We start from the raw sequence: 16,224 nt of genomic DNA, 5'->3' as shown, positions 1-16,224 counted from the left end.
TGCTCTCTTCCCTTCACTCAGTTTGAGTTTGTTGCTGTTGTCGTCTGCAGGCATGATAGCAGTTCATGTTTTAAACATAAACTCACTGTTATGTTGGGAGAGTAATGAATGCATTTAGCTGTATACTCTCTCAGCTTTGTTTGCTCTATCTGGTTGAACAGAGCGTCTCAGTCAGGGTAGGAAATCCATGTTTTCACCGGCTGAAATTCAGAAGCATTTTGATGAAATACAAATCTCCATCAGCTGTTTCTGCAGCTGATCCCAGAGCTACAGCTGCATCCACATCCATGGATATCAGAGATCTCATTCCAGGAATAATAACTCCAACTCCAACCCTGACCCTATTGGCACCGACTTCAAGCACTCAAGCCCATGTTTCTATTGATAAATAACACGAACAGAAGGCAGGACATTGGGCCATAATGCAGAATATAAGGACAATGTAGTTTTTGCACAGTAGTTGATATATGCAACATTCAGGTGGACACCAGGAAGCAGAATGTTTCAGAAGAATAATAAGTGTTTTCCCATGCAACCCATTGGAAGCTTGTTGCTGTATAGATCAAATAAAGTCCCAGTCACCTTGGTTAAAGCTCACTGTAAGCTCTACGGTACAGTGGTTTGCTTTTTATATGTTTTAGAACGCTCAGGTGTGAGCAGAGTTGGTGTTAAGTGATGTGGTCGGCTGCAGGCTGAGGTCTCTGCTGGGCTCTAAGGATGCCAGTGTCTCGTCCCGCAGGGTTTGATTCTCTCGTTCCCGTTGTTTGGTCTAATCCTCCTCTCTGTGCTCTGCGGCTGAACGAGGAAGGCGGGTGGAGGGGGGAAACTTTGTTCCCCCTTTAATAGTCCAGCCAGCTGCTGGTCTGCAGCCATAATTAGCAGGCATAAATAGCAGGCACTTGGCTTTCATCCTCTCTGTCGTAGTCGTCTCCATGAACCACCAAAGGCTCTGTGTCTCGCTTAGCTCTGAGCCGACCGCCACAAGTAATGATCTGCCTGAAGGAAATGCTGCATTCACTTTGCCTTTAATCTCTCAGTTGTAGGCTGTGGGTTAGTTTAGATTAGTCCAAGCTGCATTAAGTACGTTTCTTGCTCTCAGTATGACCTCCGCATTCATTTCCTTCCTCTCAGCACAGTGACTGGCAATTGCAGTAACCAACCTGCTCTATCATCAGTGCTGCGCTGCCCCCTGCTGGTGGGCAAGCATGGGGGAGAGAGCGAGAGACACACACACACACACACACACACACACACACACACACACACACACACACACACACACGGCTCCTGGGCTGCTCTGTCTGGAGTCAGATGTGCACTAATGTGGTTCTGCCATTAGTAGCAGCACTACAATCTCCTGTGTGATTGATTCATTAATGCAGGCAGCGATATAAGAAGCTCCATTTATGAACCAAACCAAACCACTCATGAGCGCTTATTGACATTGTAATGAACAGGTAGAATCATGTCATGTCGATATTGTCCAGCAGGTGGCGCTGTTTACCAGCATAACCGTGTGTGTGTGTGTGTGTGTGTGTGTGTGTGTGTGTGTCCCTTAGTCGTATCAGATTGTTTTCATGCAGATATTTCTGATATCAAAGCAAATTTTCCCAAAGCTGTAGAAAGCTTAGAGAGGTCAGATGAAATGTGATGCGTTGGTTTGTGTTGTATTTCCCTGTAGATCCTAACTGCTGCTGCACTCTTGTTAATCTATGTGTCTCTTGTTTTCCTCCATGTTTCCTGTCCTGCTGCTCTACACACACAGGTAAGACAAACACACACTGACTTGCTGCTTTTGTTGCTGTTGTACTTCATATTATTCTACATAAAGGCTCCATGTTAGACCGGTTACACAATTCCGTGATAGGCAGAACTAGATTTTTAGTTTAATGCATCGACTGTTGGCTTCATAACATTGGTCTGAGCTTTCATTAGGAATCTACAGGCAGTGCTAACCTGCCCGCAGTTACTCACAAATATCAGACCAGCTTGAAACAGTTCAAGTGCTCAGCCAGTATGAATGAGTTTTTAATTCAAACTGCTCAGCTGGGCCTGACTGATCTGTTTCCAATCCCCCAACCTACAAGGTGTTTTCAGGCCTCATATCACAGAGGTGCCTGAGGTCACAGAACAATGCTTAATGGGGGGATTTTGATGTGGTCACAGCCCAGAGAGCAGATGAGTTCCACCTGGAGGGGCGAGTCCAGGAGTTCATTGATTGATGTGGAAATCTCATCAGTTCACTAATAAAATCAGCCGGCTCCTGCTGACGATGTTAAAGTTGTTGGCGAGAATCTATTTTTCCTTGTGTTGAATTGGCTGAGAGACCTGCTGACTGTGTGTGTGAGTGTGTGAGTGTGTGAGTGAGTGAGTGAGTGAAGGGGAAGGGAGGGACTCTGATGTGGATTGTGAGAGATGACTCAGTCCATCTTTGGGTGCTCTGGAGAGGAACAGATAGACTTCCATCTAAATGACGCACACACTCACTGTATGAGCTATCAGGCGTGTGTGTGTGTGTGTGTTGTTAAGCATTAGTGTGTTTTGACCTGAAAATCGCTTTTCACCAAAATCCATGATAAACCGATAGTAAATGTTTGTATTTGTCACAGTGCGAGCGTTTGAGTCCAGATGCTGAGACGGAAGCTTTCACTAATATTGATGTTAAGAGTTTAGGTTTGAAAAAACTTCCTGGACTGAAATGTAAACTTCTCTCTGGAGGCTTCAAAGTTTCAGGCAACATTTTCAGGAAGAGTTTTTTTTTCTGCAGCTGCATTCCTTCAGCTGTGAGTTGAGCGCTTTGTCACTGACGTGTTGTGAGCGAGTGTGTGTGCTCTGACTGAGCCAGCACTCAGGGGAGTTTGTTGCAGGTTTGATGTCGTTTATCTCAATCTACTCTTAACAATCCAGTTTATCTGAGGAGTCCCAGCCTTCTCTGGTTCCTTCAGTACAGCAGCATCATGCGGAGTCCGACTGGGGGTCAGACTGGACTGGAGCCTTCAGATGTGTCTCAGATTCATCTCACTGTTGATTGTGTATTGGCAGGAAAGATGAGCACCTCTTCATCATATGACATGAGACACACACACACACACCCCCCCCCCCCCCCCCTCTGTGCTTCGCTCAGATCTGGACTACAACCTCTGTTTTTTTTTCCCTTTTCCCTTTTGTGTGGCTGCTAATCCCCTGTAATGCCACGCTTCACCCCACATTACTCCGACCTGCTGCTCACATACAGTACACACCATACACACTTGCGTAACACGGACCTGCTGTGTGTGTGTGTGTGTGTGTGTGTGTGTGTGTGTGTGTGTTGCTTGCATGTCTTCTTATTAGCAGGGTAACCAGCGCCAAAGGGCATTGTGATTTTTATATTCTACATTGTTGCCCCTAATCACACAAATTAGACTCAAAATTGGCCCCGTAAAAGATTTCCCACCCTTGTTGATTTGATTGACACAAAGCTTCTATTCTCAGTAATGTACACACACACACACACACACACACACACACACAGAGCTATGGCATCTTCAAAAACGCACACTGGTTGTCATTCCATGTGTGTGTGTCTGTGCTGCTCTCCATCCATGACTCTGACACACTGCAAATGCTGAGGTCATGGGTCCAGGCCATTCAAGCTCTCTCCTTCTCACCATTGCTCTCACTCCTTTTCTCTCCCTCGCCCCTCTCTGTATGTATGTGTGTGTGTGTGTGTGTGTGATTAGTGTAAAGCACTTAGGATATGCTGTTGTCAGCCCAAATGCTCCACTAGTACCTCTCTCTTTTGGAGGCCAAAATGGCCACTCATCATTCCCCCCGGCCCGTCTGATTGACTCAGTCAGTAGCCCTCTGTCATTTTCTATGGTCAGGGTTTGTTAGAAACCCTCAACCAGGGCTTACTGGTAAAGTCTGTGCACTCTATCAAACAGCCAAAAGCCTCTACAACCCAGCAGGTCAGCAGGCCTCTTCTCTCACAGCTGGGAGGTGACGGGCTTCAGTAAGAACAGGAAGTTAGATCTGTGGACGTTCCACCTAACAGACACTGGAACGGAAACAGAATTGAATATAAATGGCAGTGGTCAATATAATAAAAAAAGATTTCAGAGAGTGAAGCTGTTAACTAAAGTATTCAACCCTGTGTGGAATGCGTCAGTAGACACACTGCAGCACGTTCAGGTAAGCAGCGTTATCGTCATCATCATCATCATCATGAAGGAGCACACGGCCTCTGAGAGCAGGACACACCGGGGACGGAGGAGTGATTGGTGTCTTTGTGAAGGAAGCCTCAGTCATTAGCTGTGCTGCTGGACTTGTACCTGTGAGGTGTGAAGTCATCCGTGTGGCTGTGACACTGATTGACCCTGGCACCTCAGGTCAGTTGGGATAAGTGAAATCCCCGCATTGTGCCGCTTCTGTACCTGTTGTTTCTTGGCCCGCCGCCTGAGAGCCGCCGGACGCTCTGTGTGTGTGCAGGCTGTGTTCTCTGCACGCCGACACACTAAGCCATCTTAAAGCAGCCTTTCAATGAGACATGACAGGCTAAGACCCGGAAACACAGAGTCCCTGTCTGTGGTCCAGAGGGCTGGAGGACAATCCCACGCAAACTGGTGTGTAGTCCAAATTAGAGTTCATGATTTCACTGCTGTTAAACAAGAAACACACGCCTGGAATAATAACACCCTTCTACAATGAGCATTGGGCTGTAGGTGTTTTAGTTTACATTCTGTTGTCCTAGTAGTTGTGAAGGTTTTGGAATTTAGATGTCAAACATGTGAGGAACCTCAGTACGGAATGCTGTGAGACGTTTGTGCGGTGGTGAGACTGGTGGTTTGGGTGTTGGTCCCGTCTCAGGCAGGAGTGTTAGAGCAGGGAAGTCAGCGAGGCAGATGCTAATCTCTGTTGACGCTTTATGTAACGTCCCGGGTCACGTGACCACACGTCACCACCTGTCTGTCTAGTATCTCCACTCAGTAATTCACTCACAAGTCATCCCCTCAAACTCAAAGCAAGAGAGAGATAGAGAGATACAGAGAGAGATAAAGAGATATAAAGAGAGAGAGACAAAGCTAAGGAGCAGCTCAAACACACAGCCACCCTGGCCCAGCATGCTCCTCTGATTCCCTCACCTTCTCTCAGCGAGGCACCTACAGAGGACAACCTGCACACCTCCACCAACCCTAAAGTGGAGAGAAGGAGATGCTCTCTGTCAGAAAAGAGTAAAGCGAAGCTGTGTGAGCCTGCTGTGTGTACATTTTCCAGCGGACAGACGCTGCGATGAGAGAGCAGGAAGTTCGCAGGCAAAGCCATGACAGGATGGCAAAGAAGCCTTGGTTCTGGGAGCTGGAGCAGCATCTCAAGAGGTAAAATGAAGAAAGGCACCGGTTGCCAGTTCACTGCAGTGCTTCAGGGGCTGACCAACTCCAGCAGCTGCACACAAAAGGCTGCATTGCTGTATTATCTCTCTGTACTTCAGGTGTTGGTTGATTCAGGCTTCGATTGTTGGTTTGAGGAAAAGTGTTCTTGTTCAGACTTTGTGCTCTGGGAACTTAATACTTCTAAGGGTTAACTTAATGTATAGTAAACAATAGAACATGGTGAAACAGTAATGCTCTGCTTTTTGGCACAAGTCTACTTATTGTTTTAGACAAGTATGCAATAGTTTATTAGAGCTAAAGCTACCGACTACGAAGAGGACACGGGCAAACACATGTTCTGAGAAATTCATCCATTTGTAGTCCTGACAGGATGTCAGTAGAAGCCAGTATAGCTCTTGGCGTCACTGAGCTGCAGTTGTAGCTATTTGGGTCTCTGGCTAATTGGCTGAACATGCTGGCATTCAAGGAAGAGATGAGTGTGGCTCTGAGCTTCTTACTGGGTCTTTGGCTTGTCGTGTGTGTTTACAGTGTCCCAGGACGCGTACGTCCACACAGTGAAGTCAGGCTACGGCTGGGATCACACTCGGGTCCAAACGACCTCACTGGAAGTTTGTCTTTCCAAGTTAAAACAGCTTCCTGGAGATATTTGGTGTAAACTGACCTCGTCTCCAGGTTTTGGAAGGGGCCCTCATGGAACTCTGTGCTATGAGTTCAACAGAAGTTAGGAAATCCATATTAGAAGCCAAATATCTTGTGGATTCCAAAACACAACATTGTCACGTTGTAAGGACGTCTTGGAAAATGTTTTCTTTGGGTTTATTATTCTTTACAAAGCCCTGTAGGTATCTCTCTGCTTTGAGGGTCTTTTCATGGTGTTTGGCACTGAGTAAAGGCTGACAGTATCTCTCATCTCCAAACTGCTCCCACTTACTAAGGACAATGTCAGTGACAGTTTAAAAGTTCAAGATGCTCAGTTTGTCACTGCGTTCTCATATTCTGTTCTGCTTTAAAGTCATTTGTCTGTAATGTAAGTTAGACTTTGTCAGTGCAGCTTTGTAACAGTTTAGCATGTTAAGTACAAAGTTTCCTCCTCATCTCTTAGTGACTGAGCTGATTTATTTTGTGTATATCTAAATTCTTATATTGGCTAGTAACACTGTTTTCTGTGGCCGGGGTTACATCCTGTGTCTCCTTCGTGTTCTGATCTGTGACGTAGAGATACACTACACTTCGAAACACCGGGCCTCACTCTGCATTCTCTGAGATTTCCACGTTTGTGTATATGTGTGTGTGTGTGGGGGGGGGATGCTTGAGGTCATTGGTTTAGGCGTGTCTATGCGTCTGTTGAACACAAACACACTCCTCTGTAAAGTACAGTCAAGGCATTCTGTGTGTGTGTGTGTGTGTGTGATGGTCTGAGTCAGGCCATCGCCCCCACAACTTTGCTGAGAAGTGTGAGTAATTGTTGCAATAACTTTGAGGTCAGTCCCTCCTGTCTGTGTTGTTGTCTAGGACCACAAGGGGGCGTCATGTAGACATGGCAACCAGAGTCTTTTGTTTTTAGCCCCTTCAGGTTTATGAGTTTAAACAAGGGTTTAAAAAACTTGAATGTTCTAACTTCTGTGGAGCTGATTTCACACACAGGTGAAGCGTGTGTCTGCTTGGTAAAAAAGAATTCACTTTGTTGTGTCGGTATGAAACAACCCGAGTGACGGCGGTGTGACCTTTAGTTTATATTATTGAGAGGACAGAGCATTCCTTTAATGGTTGTCATGGTGAATATGGACACATGTGGCTGGTGTGTAATGCTCAGTGTGCAGTGGTGAATCTTAGCATTAGTGTGTGTAAAGGAAGCCATTCATGTTAGAGCGACACACGCCATCAGAACACACAGACCCACACAAACACAGCAATATGTGCCTAAACAAGATCCACAATCTGCGTCTAACCGCTCCAGGTGACTGACCGGCATTTTATGTAGGAAGAGTCTTAGCAAAATAAGATGAGACATTTATTTAATTCACTCCAAGAGTTTCTAAGACAAAGGCGCACACATACACACACAGCAGACAGAAGACACAGAGTAAAAGACGGTACAGTCAAATAAACTGAATGTTCTCTTCCTGTGATAAACTGTGAAGTGTTTGTTGTTGCTAATGGCGGACGAACTAACTAACAGTGCCACTCGCCCCTCGCTTGTCTTTGTGATATAATGGAGCCTCCACATTACTCGTGTGTTGTTCTACTCCAGCCTCGTCTTGCTCCCATGATCCGGTTTGTCCCGGTTTCATCCACCTCCGCTCAGCCGCTTGAATATTTTATGCTAAACGCGTCAGCTGAGCTCCAGGTGGGGGCGTGGCCCCGCGGCTCGGCCAATCAGCGGCTGCCTTTCGCTGTTTGTCCCAATAAATTATGCGTGCTCGTCCGGAGCCGCAGACTCGGGGAGCATCGAGGAGATGAGCTGACCTTGGACCGTGTTTGCACCGCAGCGGTCGGCGCTGGAGCTTTTGTCACTCACCGTGGGCGCAGCGCGGCGCGAATTCGGACGGATGTATTCCCACGGAGATCGCGTAGGAAAAGGCCGCTCGGTGTCGGAGATGAACCGCGTGAATGCGCCGTGCTACACCGTGGCCATGGATCTCGGCGTCTACCAGCTCAGACATTTCTCCATCTCGTTCCTGTCGTCGTTGCTGAGCTCCAACGTCAAGCTCGACAATAGGTAATAAAACCGCCGCTCCCCCTCGGGACCGGGACGAGCGCCGGCCTCCCCCCCCAGCTCAGAGCGCTCCTTTATCGGCCGCTCTCCTCTGAGGGGAGCGGGCCTGTGCTGATGTTTGTTCAGCCGCCAGCTCACTCGCGTTACTGCCGCTTGATCTCTCACTGTGAGGCCGATGCGGGATTCTGCTGGACCGCTGCTTCTTCGCTGCTTCAGCTTGTTATTAACTTCTTCTTCTTCTTCTTTGTCCCCCGCAGCACGTCGGGAGCCAGCGTCGTCGCCATAGACAACAAGATCGAGCAAGCGATGGTGAGTTTGAAGTTATTTCTTTTTTTTTTATTAATGAAATCAACATTAATGTTAATCAGAACGGGCCTGGAGTCCGGAGGAGCCGCGCTTCCATCCGGCGCAGCGCTAATGTAGTAATTAGTTGTAGTGTGTTGAGGATTTCCGTTAGGAAAAGAGAACATGGCTGTAAATGATAACGTGTGCGGGCCTGTATTGTTTCGTTTTGACTGTATTTTGGTTGTTACGTGTAATTGAAGCCCTGCCATCCCGTTTAATGGAATAAATGTTGCGGGAAATTCCATCTTTTTCCGGTAAACCGAAACTCCGCCGTATTCTCTCCTTCGCTCTGTTGTTGTCGCCACTGTCAGCTCTGTTGCTAGGCAAACACTCAGGCTCACGCGACCGGGTATAAATATCTCGGCTTCTGATTGGCTGTCACTTCCGCGTGGGCGTGGCTCGTGACTTAGCCGAGGCCGGGGAGGTCTACGCTGAAGTTTCCTCGCTCTGTTTGATTTGTAAACGATCACGTATCGATCCAGCACGAGCGTATTATTACAACAAATCAAACTGTGCGGGATGAATAAGTGACAGTTGTGGTTGCGCGTAATTTACACGATTTAGTTCCGGTTCTTTGTTTCATTGTTAAGGTTTCTTTGTTGTCTGCCGTTATTCCTAACGAGTCCGTTTGCATTTATTAAACATGGAAGTTCACTGTTTATAAGTAAAGACAACGGTACAACAATGGAATAGAAGTACAGAATCACTACAAACTAAAATGTAGTCTATACAACACAAGTGCTGTATATCCTGAGCTGAATTTAACACACAGGATAAAGGGCTGCAGGGCTCTGAGAGCTGTTTAAAGGCCCCACACACACACATCACTGTTATCTCCTTATTTGTATTTCGGGGAAATGAGCTTCTGCTTTGTGTAATGAGGAAATTCTCTAACCAACGTTTATGTTAAAATGTGCTGGATTAGCAGAAAATAGGAGTTGATCATTGAATAAGCTGAAGTATTAGTGTTTGAGCTGTATCACTGCATTATCAGAATATTATCTTATGTTATATGAATGAAACATGATGTAGTTGAATTGTAAAGTCTCTGCCTGTGTGTCTCAGGACCTGGTGAAGAGCCATCTGATGTACGCCGTGCGTGAGGAGGTGGAGGTCCTGAAGGAGCAGATCAAGGAGCTGATCGAGCGCAACTCCCAGTTGGAACAGGAGAACACTTTACTGAAGACGCTGGCTAGCCCGGAGCAGATGGCCCAGTTCCAGGCCCAGGTTCAGACCGGCTCTCCACCCGCCCCCGCCGTAGCTCCCACCCCGGGACCCCCGAGCGCCGCCCCCCTCGCTCAACCCGCCCCGCACAGCTCCGGCCCCTCGGTGTAAGCCGGAGCTCTGACTCAATGATGCCTCCGGCATCCAGCGGGAGGCGACACTGTTCACACCAGAATTTGCACATATTTAAACTTTGGGGCGGACGCAGTCAGGGGGGCGAGCGGCGCGGCGCTGTACGGGAGCTCCAGCTGTACGGGAGCTCGGCTGTGAAGAAGAATGAATCAACAAACATTTGCCAAATAACCGGACATATCAACTAGAATGTCTTATCAAGCAAAACAGCGACATCAGTGGCGACATCATATTCACAAAAAAATCACTGTGCCTGTGTCAACGGATCTTAGGTGACGTTGGTTTATCTGAAGACAATGGAAGAGTAGGGGGCAGGGGTGAGGGGTGGGGGGCTGTATAGGTTGTTACAGGTTGTTACCATGCTTTGCTGAATTATGTAATGTAAATACAAACGTTTCTCTCATCCTGGAGTTAGCGGATGAAAGACGTGGGAGAGAAAAGGCCTCAGAATGTGAGCGGTTACTACGGTGACAGAGTCCCCATCTGGAATGGGGGGTTGAGGTGTGGGCAGGGAGGGGGGGGGGGGGGGTTAGAGGAGCGATTCGATCACAACACGCCAGCATCGGCGGTGTGGGTTTGACGAGAGACGGGACCTGGTCTGCGACGGAGACCAGGATCTATTTTGTGTATTTCATTTTCAGGCTCCTGGTTTTCGCCCTGGACGAAGCTCATCATTGCTGTTTGCTCGACCCTGCGGTGGCAAGTGTCAAATATTCTTTGATCGGGTTGAGAATGTGGGCTACGCTGCATTTTGACGTTTGATGGGCAGAAGTTGATGTATATTTCTGTATAGTGTAAGTACCATGTAAAATAGGGCGGAGTCAAGGAGACGGAGATGACAGACCATATCGAAGTCACACAGGCTGAAGCGGGCGAATGAGCTCATCTGCTCGCTCTGTGTTTATTTTTAATGCTGTATTTTCAGGGCTGTGGATCTGCAGGTTGAGGTTCTGTAACTGACGACACAGACGACACGTTGTCCATTTCCCTTGCTGCAACATGAACTCACTCTACAACCATCTCTCCCTTCTCCCTTTTTTTTTTTTTTAAAGTATTGCACCTTTGTGAATTTATTTTCTATCTTGTTTCTGACCCCCATTTCAATAATCTCACATTCTAAAGTACCATGAATACAAACTGGAGGCGTTTCCCTTTCTCTTTCAGTTGTATGCTCATGTTCTGTGCATGTTTCTCACAAACCGGTTGAGATATTGTAACAAACATACCACAACTGCACTTCACAACTTTCAATAAACACGCTTATGGAACATTAACCGCAGCCTCCTGGTGTCTTTATGTCGTCTCTGCTCGGGTCCATTTGGAGCTTGGAGGTGGAGCTTGCTCACCGGCTGATACTTGATACTTCAGATACATACAATACCTCCAAAAATGTCTGGTTTCGTCATGTACAACATCAACAGTGCCAGATTCCCGTCCTGGATGAATCTGCTGATTGGCAACGCAGAGAAGAGAGACCAGGCACACCACCGAAATGCTCAACATTTATTTGTAAAAGATTCTCCTTGCACAACACAGACAAATACTGAAACGGACACGAACGGCACATCGTCAGCAGGGATGATGTCAGCGACCGCACACTTACACTTTCATGCACACACACTCACACACACAGACAGACAGACAGACGCGTATGAGCCACGTGAAGAGTCACTCTCTCCAGCCAGCATAGTTTTAGGTCCATAGAAAAGCCGTCAGAGTGCGATGGGGTGCAGGGCTGAAGTGGTGATGAAGCTTCTTTCTCTGAGGTCTGGAGGATCTGAAGCTTTGGCCTCTGGGGGGGTCAGGCTCAGTGAGACCATGGGGTGGGGGGTGGCGGTCTGTAGCGTCCCTGGTGATCACATTCCCATGCGGATGCTCTGGATGATCTGAAATATGGCTGAGAGACGCACAGACGCACTCAGATCAGAGTCGCTTTTCACTTTTGAGATGTCAGATTTCTCCTCACTTGGCACAAAGTAGCGATCAAAGTGACCTGCACACACACACACACACACACACACACACACACACACACACACTGTTCTGTAGATAAAAGAGCCACTTACCTGATCCACACACAACAAATACAAAGAGGGCGAGCAGCCAGGGGCCCACTGGATACTTTTCCTCCTGTGGTCGCTATGGGGAAACACACACAGACACACACACGTGCACACATTAAGGCATTGCTGCAGGAACCAATGCTGCAGAGCAAAAGTCTGTGTGTTTGAACACGTGTAGATTTACAGAGACGTTTACACTTTCCAGCAGTGGTGAGTTTGTTTTTGCGTTGTGCTGTTTCGGTCCCCGTCTCCACCAGAGTGTGTGTGTGTGTGTGTGTGAGTGTCATCACATCCTCACTTGTTTTGGGCTGACTTTGCAAGAAAAATATGACATTAAAGGAGACGGTGTGTTTGCCACAGACTCATCAAAACACTCACAGTAACAACAGTGAGGTCGAAGCAACGAGTCTAATTATAAAGTCAAATCTGCACAGTGAGCAGGAAGCTGTTTGCTCTGACGTGAGCGTGAGGAAGGGATGAGCGGTGCAGCGCCAGCTTTCTGTCTAGACGGATTGAGAAGAACCCATCATCATCATCACATAGTGACATCACACACTTAGATGTTTGTATGCTGCTCTAAAGGATTCTGGACAAAGTTCTGCTTTGTCGATGTAATAACAGCGTCTCTGTTTTAGAAAGTGACCCAAGTCGGCCCTGACGCTTCACTTTAAAGCCCTCTCACCTACATTTAGAGCACAAACCCACAAAGGCCAAGGAAAGGAGGTTGTTAAAAAGTTAAAATAATGCAAAAAGTACTTGTTTGTGGTGGAACACTTCAGTATAATCTTTTATCATTGTTACAAAAACACATTTAAAAAGAATCCAATAGGAACTAGAAGGTCACACATTAGAGCTCATCCCTCCACCAAGGCCGAACAAGCCTGGACAATCTTCTTCTTTCTCCGCCTGCAACTCCATATTTATTCTTCCATGTTTTGGTCATTTCTTTCAATTAGTACTTGTTTGCTAAAGTCTGGAGTTAGGGTTAGGGTTTTGAAAACGGCTTGAGCTACAGGTCTGAAACTTGGCACAGTGCCGTTATTGGCCCCCAGAATGTTAGCTGAGTTGGTTTGGACTCTTTATCTCACTTCCTTCAGGGTGCTCCCATAGACTCCAATGCAAAAACAACAGCAAAATGGGACCAAGTGGCCCCCAAAAAACAAAGGTTTCTCCAGAAAGTGTTTAGGAGCATGTATCAACCATTTTGAGTTGATTGGAACAGCTTTTGCCCAAACTTTTTTTCCACCTAATAAAGTGGTGTAAGTGGGTGAGGATTAGGTTGGAGTTAGGGTTGGAGTTAGGGTTAGGGTTTTGAAAACGGCTTGAGCTACAGGTCTGAAACTTGGCACAGTGCCGTTATTGGCCCCCAGAATGTTAGCTGAGTTGGTTTGGACTCTTTATCTCACTTCCTTCAGGGTGCTCCCATAGACTCCAATGCAAAAACGACAGCAAAATGTGACAAAGTGTGAAAGTGGGTGAGGATTAGGTTGGAGTTAGGGTTGGAGCTAGGGTTAGGGTTTTGAAAACGGCTTGAGCTACAGGTCTGAAACTTGGCACAGTGCCGTTATTGGCCCCCAGAATGTTAGCTGAGTTGGTTTGGACTCTTAATCTCACTTTCTTCAGGGTGCTCCCATAGACTCCAATGCAAAAACAACAGCAAAATGGGACCAAGTGGCCCCCAAAAAACAAAAGTTTATCCAGAAAGTGTTTAGGAGCATGTTTCAGGCTATTTTGAGTTGATTGGAACAGCTTTTGCCCAAACTTTTTTTCCACCTATTAAAGTGGTGAAAGTGGGTGAGGATTAAGGCTGGAGTTAGGGTTAGGGTTTTGAAAACGGCTTGAGCTACAGGTCTGAAACTTGGCAAAGTGCCTTTATTGGCCCCAAGAATGTTAGCTGAGTTGGTTTGGACTCTTTATCTCACTTCCTTCAGGGTGCTCCCATAGACCCCAATGCAAAAACTACCAAAACGTGACCTGAACTTGTTTTCACCTAATAAAGTGGTGAAAGTGGGTGAGGGTTAAGGCTGGAGTTAGGGTTAGAGTTAGGGTTCAGGGTTAGAGCTAGGGGCAATTAACCTGTCCACCTTTATTTGACCTCTTTTTCTCATTTCTCATTCTGTTTCTTTGGCTCTCTTTTCTCACTTGTACTCTGGAGGCTGTGTGTGAAATATTAGCTTTTTTTTTGTCATTTTCTTTTTCTCCCTATTTTCTGTTGTTTCTTTTTCTTCACCATTGTCTTCTCATTTTCTCACTCTGTCGTTCTTTTTGCCATTTTTTTTCTCCATCTATCTTTCTTTTTCTTTACCTCCTTTTCCTTGTGTTTCTATTCTATCCTTCTTTTTGCCATCTTTCTTCCCCTTTTCTCCTTTTGTTTTTCTTTTTGTTCTTTTTCATTTTGATGGATTCGTCTACTAAACTCTAAACGTATCTAATCGATCACAAGCACTTTATTCTGGAGAATATGATAAATAAATAAAAAACATTTGGACAAAATGGATGATTATTAATAGTTATTATTAGTGTGTTTATAATATAATTAATGAAACTTGAGCCTCCAACTTTTTATATCTGAAAGTCTTTATATAAATATTTGTGTTTTTATCATCACTTCAATCCAAACTTCTGTTTCTACTCATGTTATACTGTATAATACTTTTACTATTAAAAGTATTGTTTTTAAGGTTTCATATATTGAAGATGCTGCCTATTCTTTGTTCCATAAGGACAAAACAATATGTTGAATTAAGTGTTGTGTTAAAAAAAAATTGAGATAAAAAATAGAACTAAATGATGGAAGTTGCCCAACATGAAAATGAAAAATGATCAACAATTCATAAAAGTAATTTAATATCAAATAAAATTGCAAGAGAAAAAAAACGAAAAGAAAAGGTAACTAAAATTACCTTGGTTGCCATGGATATAAACCTTTATGATCACTTTGTATCCACATGTGTTCGACATCCGAGCAGCGGTGACGTCATCACAGCCTGTAGAAGCTTTTATTCTAGTAAAACAAACACTATGGGCGGTAACGATCAATGTGAGGATTGATTCCTGCTTGGTGTGCTTGTGTGCGTGTGTGCGTGTGTGCGTGTGTGTGTGTGTGTGTGTGTGTGTGCGTGTGACCGTGCGGGTGACTCATGTTGTATGTGACAGATGTATGGATAAGAAGCAGGCGCCAGCGGGGCTTCCTGCTCTGTCATACCGGACTGAGCGGCACCTATCTGGGCTAACGTCCTGCCTGCTGCTCCGTGTCACTGCGGCTCACCAGCGTCTTGGCCACGTTGCCCCTCTGCGTGATGTTCTTGCTGTGTTTCTCGTTGGCCATGCGGATCCTCTGTTTGGCCACCATCTTCCGCACAGACGCTGATCTTCTGGAGGAAACGACGGCCACTTTCGCCCGTTATATTACGATGCTTCAGGCTGATGACGGCATCAATCGTGAAGGTGTTTGCCACAACCAAACCGGAAGCTAGCCGAAGCTACCTTCACAATGAGAGCGCAGTGCACCTCAGTTTTAGGTGCCTGATATATTTGGACTGATGTTTGTTTTGATATTTTACTCAACACAACTTACCATTTCCATCAGACACGCTATTTCCTACGTCTCCATCGAATTCAAACGTTAACAATACTTTTTGAGCTTTTATTCTGATTATATAACCGGAAATTACCTGCTCAGTCTTTTTGAGCTTTACACTACGCGTCCCGGTGCACCTGCACGTTTCTATGGAGGAGCAGACAGAGCGCGACTCTGAGTGGAGTCTAACGCAGAGGTCTTCAAAAGGGGGTCCGCGACCCCCAGGGGGTCCGCGAAGGTACTGCAGGGGGGTCGCGAAATTTGTGTTTGATTAGACAATTTTAAATTAAAAAATTAAAAATTAAAATAAAAACAAATTTTTTCCCCACAAATTCAAATGTCTTTAAATACACATTAACATGAATCCAACACATTATAGTGAAGGGATATATTGAAGTTCAAACACATCATCTATATGGCACTAGGATCATTTGCTGCTTTGGGCAACTTCAACCACTCTCTCTCTCTCTCTCTCTCTCTCTCTCTCTTTCTCTCATACATTCATTCATGGGGTCAAAACATAGCTGGAGGAAAACACAAACACACACTCATCCTCTTGTTTATTGAAGGTGTCTGCCTCAACAAACTCTTCACGTATCCAAACACTTTATATGATATTTACACTTCAATATAAGAGTGTGAGTAAGATCACAGCACACAGGATGGAGACAGCGTTCTAGCTGCTGGGATCCTTCAGTCACATGTTCACACACACACGTGCAGCTGGAAAACCTTCCCTGAGGAAAAACCTAAATAGATCAACATTGGAAATGACGGATGACAAACAGATCA

General features: G+C 45.9%; 2 protein-coding genes across 2 annotated transcripts in view; one reads left to right on the top strand and one right to left on the bottom strand.

The window, feature by feature from the left end:
- Positions 1-11,057, top strand: part of LOC143014034 (TSC22 domain family protein 1-like) — an 18,865-nt gene extending 7,808 nt beyond the window's left edge. The window contains exons 2-3 of the mRNA XM_076167805.1: positions 8,346-8,397; positions 9,499-11,057. Coding sequence (XP_076023920.1) covers positions 8,346-8,397; positions 9,499-9,768 — 322 coding nt within the window. The 3' untranslated portion in view covers positions 9,769-11,057. The remainder of the gene's footprint in view (positions 1-8,345; positions 8,398-9,498) is intronic.
- Positions 11,058-11,314: 257 nt separating this feature from the next.
- On the bottom strand, positions 11,315-15,263 carry serp2 (stress-associated endoplasmic reticulum protein family member 2). The gene is made up of 3 exons (XM_076167830.1): positions 15,121-15,263; positions 11,856-11,928; positions 11,315-11,686 (listed from the first exon to the last, which is right to left on the bottom strand). Exons 1-3 carry the CDS (start codon positions 15,202-15,204, stop codon positions 11,646-11,648), a joined length of 198 nt encoding a protein of 65 aa, XP_076023945.1. The 5' UTR covers positions 15,205-15,263; the 3' UTR covers positions 11,315-11,645.
- Between the last annotated feature and the right edge of the window lie 961 nt (positions 15,264-16,224).

This window comes from Genypterus blacodes, unplaced genomic scaffold, assembly GCF_046128005.1.
Source record: "Genypterus blacodes isolate CSIRO-AG114 ecotype Tasmania unplaced genomic scaffold, CSIRO-AGI_Gbla_v1 ptg000176l_1, whole genome shotgun sequence".
In the NCBI taxonomy this organism is placed as follows: domain Eukaryota; kingdom Metazoa; phylum Chordata; class Actinopteri; order Ophidiiformes; family Ophidiidae; genus Genypterus; species Genypterus blacodes.
This window is presented reverse-complemented; position numbering and strand designations above follow the sequence as displayed.

Bases quoted from the DNA above. Each gene is read 5' to 3' on its own strand.
- serp2 (XM_076167830.1), bottom strand. From the start codon at position 15,204: ATGGTGGCCAAACAGAGGATCCGCATGGCCAACGAGAAACACAGCAAG. The intron at 11,929-15,120 runs GTGAGCCGCAGT...GTTTCCCCATAG, and splicing joins GCAACGTGGCCAAGACGCTG to CGACCACAGGAGGAAAAGTA. The intron at 11,687-11,855 runs GTAAGTGGCTCT...TGCGTCTCTCAG, and splicing joins ATTTGTTGTGTGTGGATCAG to CCATATTTCAGATCATCCAG.